This window comes from Galeopterus variegatus, unplaced genomic scaffold, assembly GCF_000696425.1.
Source record: "Galeopterus variegatus unplaced genomic scaffold, G_variegatus-3.0.2 Scaffold5406, whole genome shotgun sequence".
Classification (NCBI taxonomy): Eukaryota; Metazoa; Chordata; class Mammalia; order Dermoptera; family Cynocephalidae; genus Galeopterus; species Galeopterus variegatus.
In genome coordinates, this window is record NW_007731517.1 from 27,391 (window position 1) to 36,960 (window position 9,570).

Here is a 9,570-nt window from a genome sequence, read left to right on the forward strand (position 1 = left end):
GTTCCATCTTGCATCCCCCCAGCCACGGCTCCCACCTCCTGTCTCTTGAGACTTATCAACAAGCCAAGCACGGCCACAACCCTGGCTAAAGGCCCTTGTCTCAGACAGAGTTGGCAGCTGCCTCCCCTTATTGGCAGCATATTTATCATCTTGAGGAAAATATTGACGGATGAGAAATCCCAGACAGGCAGCGTGTCTCGGCTGAGCATGCAGCCTGAAGTGAGATTTGAGGTGCTGGTTCCAGGACTTACTGGAAGAAAGGGAGTGTTGGTGGTCCTGTGAAGAATGGTCCATGCCCCCAGGTACCTGACCAAATCCTAGGGATGACTGTGTTCAGCACATAGTAGATGTTCAATAAATGTGAGTTAGATCCAAACTAGATAAACTCTCTGAATGAGGCTTAGAGGATGGAGGTCCTTTGTCCAAACCCTTTATTTTACAGATGGGATCTGGGGAAGGGTATTAATTTGCTCAAGGTCACACAGCTAGTCAGCGGCAGAGACCGGATGAATCAGGTATATGGCTCATGAATCTCACATCAAAACACTGTCCATTACACAACACAACCACTAGAAGATAGCCCCAAACCTCTGGGCAGAGTGTGGGAGCTGAGAAACTGGATCTTGGTTCCTTAGGGGCATCAGGAAGAGGGGAGTCCTTTGACACCTACGGAACCAGCCTCACCGGGAACACATCCTTCCAGAGGTGAGAAGGGCCAGGTGGGCGTTACTTGGTGTCGTGGTGTGACATTTGATTGTGGGGCACTTGCTTGTCTCCAGTTGGCCCCAGCCAACCTGTCTTCCCCGCTGTGGCCATGGTGCTCTCCGGGCTACACTGGTGTGGCTGTGGACCCACAGTCCTTAGCTGGTTCCCATAGCCCTCTCCAGCCTCACTGCCTCTTACTCCCCACCTTGCACCCCAAGGCCCAGACACGTCCAAAGGAGAGTAGTAGCTGTCCTAATGCTCTGGACTTTGACACGCTGCTCTTGCTGCCTGCAAGGCCCTTTGCTTCCTTCTCATCCTTCTTGACTTGGCCAAAGGACGGTGCTTCCTTGCTGATGAGGATGGGTTAGATGTTCATTTTCTCCACACTCTGTGTTCCCCTCTGTCACAGAACTGTCCTGTAGTCACTCTCCTGCCCATCTCCTTTACCACACTAAGCCATGACCTCTCAGCTCTGCATCCCCAGAAACCAGCACAGGGCCTGACACATGGTAGTACCCAATGAGTGCAGCCCTGGGTTCTAGACCTCTCATCACTATCTTCCATGTAGAGGTTTGGGACAAAGCTGCCTCCCGCTGGTCCTTGTTCTGACCTCTAAGGTCACATAGAACAGATCTACTCCCTCTGCTCTATGATAGCACTTTAGAGATTTGACGAAAGCAAATATGTAGCCCCCTAAATGTCTTCTTTCCAAGGAAAATACTCCAATTCCTTTACCAGTTCCTCAAGGATCTTAGCTTTGCATAGGGTGACCACCATTTGGTTTGCCCAGAACTGTTCTGGTTTTAGCACTGAAAGTCCATTGTACCAAGAAACCCCTTGGTCCTCGACAAACTAGGACAGTTGGTAAATCCAGCTTTGTGTTTCCTTTCCAACTTGATGCCTTAAGGCCCATGCACCATTTTATCAATGCCTGGCATAGAGTGGGGGCCAGAAATGAACACAGAGCTCCAGGGGTCGATGACATAGCAAGGCAAAGAAAGACAGCACCTCCTTAGTCCCCAAATCTGCTTCTGTTGATGCAGCCAGAGTCAGCATCAGTTCTGGCAGGAGGATAGTGTGTGGTGGACATGGGTGTTGACACATTGCCCTGTTGATCAATATCGAACTTAATAGTGCCAACTAAGAGGCCTAAACCATTCTACTACACAGGAAATCTCATTTCCCAAAATCACTATTTCAAAGCAGCTTTTGTTTTACTTGTTCTACTCTAAAGGCAGAAATTATTCAACACCTCTGTTCTAAATATTCCCTAAGCCCCCCAAAGTGTTCCAAGCATTCATTCATTTAACAGTTATTTATTAAACACCTACAGTTCAGCAGACAGACCCTTTCATTGTCCTATGGGCTTTGTCAAAGAGAGGCCCAAACCTGCCATTGATTGGAACTGATCTTGGGTAAAGTCCCTTCACTTTGGGGGCTCTCCCCACATTTGTACAAGAAGAAGGTGAGAACACAAGTCATTATGTACATAAGTTGCACATGAACTATGAATATGAACAGATAGGTCCCAATTACTTAGGAACCAGCCAGAATGTCTTCTGGCCATCAGCTAACAGCTGTAATCCTGAAACAATATCAACTGTCTTTATCATCGACTTGGTTTCCACGGAGCCTTGCGGTGCTGCTAGTGAAGGCTGACAGCTCTCGCTATAAAGCAACTTTACAACTTTGTAATTTGTAGCTCTCTGCTGACAGTAATATTAACAGCATTTTGAATTATGACTATAAATTTGACAACAGCAGATAAAATCCTTAGAAACCACATTTTGGGGGGCGAGGGAGACTTGGGGAAGGTAATGACATTTTGGTTTTCCAGGCCTGGGCAGGAGGCATTCAGAAATCAGGGGCACACTTTGATCTGGGGGTGGGAGCAGTCAATGAGAGGCAGGGCTCACAAAGGGCAGGGCAGCTCAGCCAGACAACCCTCCCTCATCCTGCTCAATCTTGGAGGAGTGAACCGCTACTGCTAGCCAGGTGGGAAGAAAGGGCAGGAGCCAAGTCAGAGAAACAGAAAAAATCAGCCAGACCCTAACCCCCTTATTTACCACAAACAACCTACTTGAGAGAGGTCTGAGCTAGAGTATCTGGAGGGTTTTTACTTGAAGAGATTTGATGTCTTTGATTGGACCAGACACAGTCATTGCCAAACTAAGACTGTTCTGTGACTAGAATTTATTAGAGAACTTTGAAGTTCCTGGGAGTGACTGGAAGCTCATGGGGCCTGCCAGAGCTTTTATATCTCTAGATCTGTAATCTATATCCATCTATCTATAAGGCCAATGGGTAACAAAAACTAAAGTTGTTTCATAATTGTACCTTGTCAGGATTGCTTTTTAATGCACCTGCTACATATTTCACAAGTTTTTCTCCTTCTCTTCATGGTCTGGCCTGCCTCTGTTTACTGATCACCTGCTGCTTCCGGCTCAGCCCCAGCTACCTTCCACTACTTTGGATACAGCGTCCTGTCTCTGGCATCTGGACTCTCTCCTGTCCTTCTCTCTCCCTCTGTCAGGAAGGCTGCTTCACCCCTTCTCCTGCCTGCATCCCATTCACCCTGGAGGTCAGAGCCCTAGTTTCTCTCCCTCCAGGAAGTTCTTTCTACCTCCTCCCCCTCCCCCCATCTGGGTTAGAAGATCCCCAAGGGCTTCCCCAGCCAGCAGGGTTTCCCCCTGCCAGAGCAGTTATCCTTCTGTCATGTTGTTGTCTCTTCACCTTTCTCCCTCCCCTCAAAACTGTCTTCTTGAAGGCAGAGACCATGCCTTATTCATCTATTTCTAGTGTCTAATGAATTTTGTTGGGTGGATGAGTAAATAAATGATATCTTCAGTGTCTGATGTATACCTCAGAGGACCCAGTGCAAGGCGTATAATGGGCTCTGAATTGAATAATCTCATTAACTGAATTTGAAATCTCAGCATCTTCTCTTGCTCACACCAGCCACACCCTTCTCCTAAAGCCAGGATTTTCTTATTTCAGCGTGTTCACAGCTACAAGCCTGGGTGGCAACCAGTCTCCTCGGGACCCTGTTCCCAATGTTTTCCTCATCCATTACGTCAAAGAGCTATTTCCTCTTGGCTTGTATCCAGAACATAAACAAAGGCCAAAGAAGCTCTGGGTTACTTTATGATTCCAATTTAGTCTTTCTCTCTCTCTCTTTTAAATCATTTGAACAGAGCATATTTATTACTTGGCAGGCCAGTAAAATATAAGTAGGGTTTGCTAAAGAATGGCCCCAAATTCTCAGGAATTTATCATTTCACAACAACAAAAACAACAAATGACAGGAAGGAAAGGCAAAGGAACAAATATTTAATGGCATCGAGTATGTGCCCAGTGATTCATCTGCATTTTCCCATGTCACCTTAACAACAGCACTGTGAAGTAAATAATCATTATCCTCATGCTACAGGTGAAGAAACTGAGGTTCAGAGAGATTGAATACTGGACTAGGGCCCTCAGAGAGAATGATGCTAAGCCGAACTCACACCCAGGACTCTGACACCAGAGCAGTTTTCTTGCCACTAGCCAGAGAAGGAGCCTCAGAGGAAGCCCTTCTTTTAGGTTCTGTTGAAAGCCATGGCCTTCCTCCAAGGAAATGAACTCTGCAGATGTACTCATAGCTCTGCATACATTGTAGACGATTCATGGGCCTTTCTTGAAGCTCATCAGTTTCCTTCCTAGATTAGAAACTCTTAAGTTCATGGAATCACTGACTCTTAAGTCTCACTACATAACAGAATTACAGATTCTTGATATCATAAATTTGTCTAAGTCTGGAATAAATTTATCTAAGTGTGGAATTCCATAACTCAGATTTTAGAATCAGAAAAATTTTAGAATGTCAGAGCTAGAAGGGATCAGAGTAGTGATCAGGTTCACACGTAATTTTATTCCACAACTCTGATGGGTAGGAAGTATTGGACACCGAGGCTAAGAGAGGGGACAAGGTTTGCTCAAAGCCACCCAGTAGTAATGGTGGAATTAGGATTCACACCTCAGTTGCTGCTTCAAAGCCGGATTAGGTTACAGACTCAACCAGCAGATGGAAAGCCATGTAGTCTGCATGGGACTGAGAGAAGTGAGGACAGGAACATTTGCTGAGTACCTACCAGATGCCAAGCAGTATCAGGGGATTGCAGATGTAGTGCATCATTTTGCTCTCCCAATAACCCTGCAAAGTGGGTATTAGCATTTTTATTTTACAGATGAGGAAATAGGATCACAGTGGTGCAATAAGAAGCCCAAGGTCACACAGCTCAGTAAGCATCAGGGACTGTGTCCATTGTTTTATTTTCCTAGTGTAGTGGAGAAGGGAAGTCAGGGAGCAAGACTCTGGTCGTGTTTAGCTGCTGCTTTTCCAGGGAGAAGAATCAAACTGACAGACATATGCTCTGGTCCATGGGAGGTGGATACTATGTGGCCAAGGTAAAATATTCCTTAGAATTCCCGGCCTTTCCCAGTCCTTCCCTGACCTTACGATCATCCGACATCCTGTGGCTAACTAATCTGGCTTCCATGTGTACTGATACTGGGGAAGAGGCACCTTGGATGACAGACACGAGAAACTCTATTATGGGAGCTGCACATCCCCCACTGTGTGAACCAGTTGGCATTCTGTGGTCAAGGCCTTCAACAGGGGTGACTGTGCCAATACTTTTGTCTCATGAACACTGCCAACACAGTCACTGGCCTCTTGCTCTAACACCTTATGGTAGCTCAGTAAGATTAAATATTATTATGTCCTCCTGTTACAGATTAGGAAATTGAGGCCCAGTGAGGTTATACCTTGCCCCAGGTGGCACACCTAGTAAGCGGCTGAGCCAGGATGCAAACCCAGGTACATCTGAATCTAAAGTCTGTTCTCTTTGCATAACACCATATTTTTTTTGTGTGAATGCCTATATTTAATTTCCATAGCAGGGGTTAGACAAGTGCAAAGGTCCTTGCCCCTTTGTAAAGGTAAGGAAGTTCACCCCAGAGAGGTTAAAGGACTTGCTGAAGGGCATTCTCTGGGATGATGCTGGTGCTGTCATCAGAATCCAGGTCTCCTGACTCCCAGTCTAGAGGATACTTTCTCCCAGACCATATTGCCATTCCCATCAGACCATGTAATTTCTTTTTATGATTGGGACACGGAGCCAGCAGCAAACAAAGATCACAATCTGTCTGCCTGAAGTCTCCCTCTGTTATGAGATGAGAGTTTAAAAAAATGTACTTCAGACAGCAACCAGGCTAAGTCACCCTTGTGTGTGTTGAATTGGCCTGAGCTTCCCTGATGCAGTCCAGCTTCCTCCCCTCATCCTCCAATGACCCAGTGAGGCAGGGTGGCTGCAGCAGCACCACGGCCTGCTCACCCTCACCTCCTTCCAGTCCCTGGTTCCTGCTCCTCACTGCCACCTCCACCCAATCAATTACCAAGTCTTCTTAGTTCACATTCTAAATATTCCGCAGCCATCACCCTAGTATAGGCCTGAATTATCGCCCACCTGGATTTTCATAACAATCTCCTAATGCATGTTTCTGACTCGTCTCGGCCCCTTTAATCTATCCTCTCCACCATAGCCAGAGTGGCTTTCCACCCCTATTGAAAACCCTTCTATTGCTCCCCATTGCCTTCATATTCAAGTTCAAATTCCTGACAGCCTGACACTTCAGCCTTATCTCTTGTATCTGAAGTCCTGCAGCCACCCTGGGCCACCTGCAGCTCTTGCTGTGCACCTTCCTTCCTCTCTCTGTCTGCAGTGTCCTCCCTCCAACAACACACTCCAACCCAAGTTGACTAATTTCTACACAGTCTTCAAAACTCAGCTTAGATGGCTCTTCCACTGGGAAAATTTCTCTGACCCCCAGGACCATGTTTGAGTTCCCCTTACTCCCTTGTGAATACATTTTTTGTCTTTAATATGTTCACTGCTGCATTCCCTGTGCCTAGGACTTACCTGGCCTACGGCAGGCACTCAATATATATTTGTTAAATGAAATATCCCATAGCCTTTCGAATTCCTCCACCATAGAACTTATCACACATATTATAATTGTCTCTTTCCTTTTCTGTCTCCTCAAGTGGACTGAAAGTTCTGAGAGTCAGGAACCATGCTTTATTGTTCAATACCCTAGGTACATTGCATGATTCCTGGGTATTGTGGTGTTTGCTTTTAATGAATGAGGATTAGGTGCTGAGTAGCACAAACCCTGAGCCTGGGCTGAGGGAGGACATTCTATTAAGAAACACATTTACTTCCAACACAAAAGTATGTCAGAGGTACTAGGAGGGTAGGAGAACCCCTCAAGCTGGATATCAGAAAACAATGACACAGTAAGGGCGAGCCTCCTCTGCAGTGACTTGCCTCATTGTGGATAAGAGTTGCAGAATCATCCCGTTTGGTGAACAGGATCAAACTCTTCTTCCACTCAACTTCCTCTACTTCCTTTGCCACAATATTGTGGGAGAGCAAAGGAGGTGCAGTGTGGAATGAGACCTGTGCATGGATTACAGTGGTTAAGGGATCCTGAAGAAGTCATGGGCCACATGTCATCAAGTATGTGCATGGGACGTGGGTGGGGGGAAGGAGGGATGGTGTGGCACATACCAGATCACCAGGACTTTGGAAACCACGATTCCTCTGCCTCAGGGCAGAGCCTGGTTCCTTGGCCTTGCTGAGCCAGGTGGTATGAAAGCAGATTTCAAGATGACTGTCTCAGTTTCAGTGACTCCAGATTTGGAACACTGCTCTAACACCTGGCCCCCCTGCTGGCCCTCCCTCTGGGATCGTCAACCTGCCTCCCACGTCCACAGCAAGGTAATTGGACCCCCAAAGTCACTAGGTTGCAATTGGCTGGGTGGACTTGTGCTAAGTCATGCCAGGACCAAGAGGGATGTGAACACTCACCAAGGGCTGACGAAAGCCTAAAAAGGGCTCTTCCACTTCTAGGGAGAGGGAATTTGCATATATACAGAGTTCATTTCATTCTTTTCCTTTTTCCTCCCTCAACTACAATTTTCCCCTGAGAAAAAAATTCATTAGAAAAGGAGAAATGGATCAATCCAAAAACAAAACAATAAAGGAAAACAAAATCTGTCACAATCCGTCACAACCCTGATGTACTGACCTTGAAATTAAAATCGGGGAGAGGGAATTTGCATATATACAGAGTTCATTTCATTCTTTTCCTTTTTCCTCCCTCAACTACAATTTTTCCCTGAGAAAAAAATGCATTAGAAAAGGAGAAATGGATCAATCCAAAAACAAAACAATAGAGGAAAACAAAATCTGTCACAATCCGTCACAACCCTGATGTACTGACCTTGAAATTAAAATCAATACTCAGGAAACTAGAATGACTAAATAATCCCTAGAAAAAGTCCAGCAAGCTGGAATACAGCCTCCCATTTTATGACAAACTTGGGAGTTTTCAGATAAGTTTTGTGAGAAAACTAAGAGGAAAAGCAATTTGTCAAAGGAAATACAAAGGCAGAGAGAAAGATGCCCCGAGGGCACAGGCAGAGACAGGGAAGACAGAGGGGAGGTGCAGAGGAGAGAGAGAGGAAAGGAGGGTGGAGAAGAGAGGAGACAGAGAAGAAGGGGATAAGCAGGGAGAGGAAAGCATACGGCAGGTGAGGAGGGAGACAGAAGGGGAAGGACAAACGGAAGAAGAAACACGTAAGAAGACAAATCGGGAGTAGGGAGAAGAGAAAGCGAGAGCACACGAGGACAGAAGATGGAAAGAGAAGACACAGTTTTGTATGTTCAGGGTTAGCAGGGGAGTCGAGATCCTCAGGCTCTTCCTCAGCAATGCTGGGGGGTCGTCCAGCCTGTGTACTCACATACGTGAGATGGCAGAAGGCTCAGTGCCTCGAGAGAGAGGGGAGGGGAGCGAGAGGTGACAGCAGCATAAGACATGGGTAGGCCATGGGACCCAGGCCCTGGGGAAGACGTGGGGCAGGGTAGAGGCAGTCAGGGAGGCAGTGTCCACATGAAAGGCAGGGGCAAACAGAACAATACAAATATGGCACCAGAAGAGCCAGCCACCTCCGTCCTCACCCCAGGGTCTCAGCCCTTACCTGAGCTGGGGTCCTAATTCCTGACCTGCTAATAAATCCTGTCAGACCTGGATACTCTCAGCTGGATGAAGACTGGCCCAGGGCTGGGTGGGGACCTGCCAAGGATACAGGCTTCTTCAGTGTAGGGCACAGCAGCAGTGGTGCCCCCGATGATGTAGCTATAGAAGGAGACCTCTAGGGTATAGCAATAGGAAGTGTGGTCCAGGAGTCCACCCAGGAAGCGACGGCCAGTTCCTGCTTTCACAGCATCCCGGTTAAAGGAGGTGCTGGACTGTGAAAAACAAAGCAAGGAGGAGACGATCAGGGCTGGGAGCCTGCTGGCTGCTGGATTTCGAGCAAATCTCACCACACCTCTGGGTCTCAGCTTTCTTATCTGAAAAGTGGGGTAGTAATCTCACATCATAGGGTTATTAGGAGAACTTATTAAATAAACAAAATTAAATAAAAGCAGTCAGCAGAGTCCTTGGAGTACAGCAGCTGTCACTCAACAAATATTTGTGGAAATTGGAGTGGGGACAGATGGAACAGGGAAAAGTAGATGGGAACAAGAAGCCACTATATTATAATGATGATTAGAACTCGTTTGGGCAGTGCTCTCACCTTGATAATATTGTTCCCCATGTAGTATCGCATTTAGGCTTCAAAATAACCCCTCGAGGGCCGGCCCGGTGGCGCACTGGAGAGTGCGCTGCTTGGGAGCGCAGTGGCGCTCCCGCAGAGGGTTCGGATACCATGTGGTGACCGGTTCCCGCTCACTGGCTGAGAGTGGCGCGGGCGCAACA

General features: G+C 46.9%; 1 protein-coding gene across 1 annotated transcript in view; it reads right to left on the reverse strand.

The window, feature by feature from the left end:
• Positions 1 to 8,843: 8,843 nt before the first annotated feature.
• Positions 8,844 to 9,570, reverse strand: part of AGBL4 (ATP/GTP binding protein-like 4) — a gene marked incomplete at its 3' end in the record, with an annotated part of 84,998 nt that continues 84,271 nt past the window's right edge. The window contains exon 6 of the mRNA XM_008589367.1: positions 8,844 to 9,059. Coding sequence (XP_008587589.1) covers positions 8,844 to 9,059 — 216 coding nt within the window. The remainder of the gene's footprint in view (positions 9,060 to 9,570) is intronic.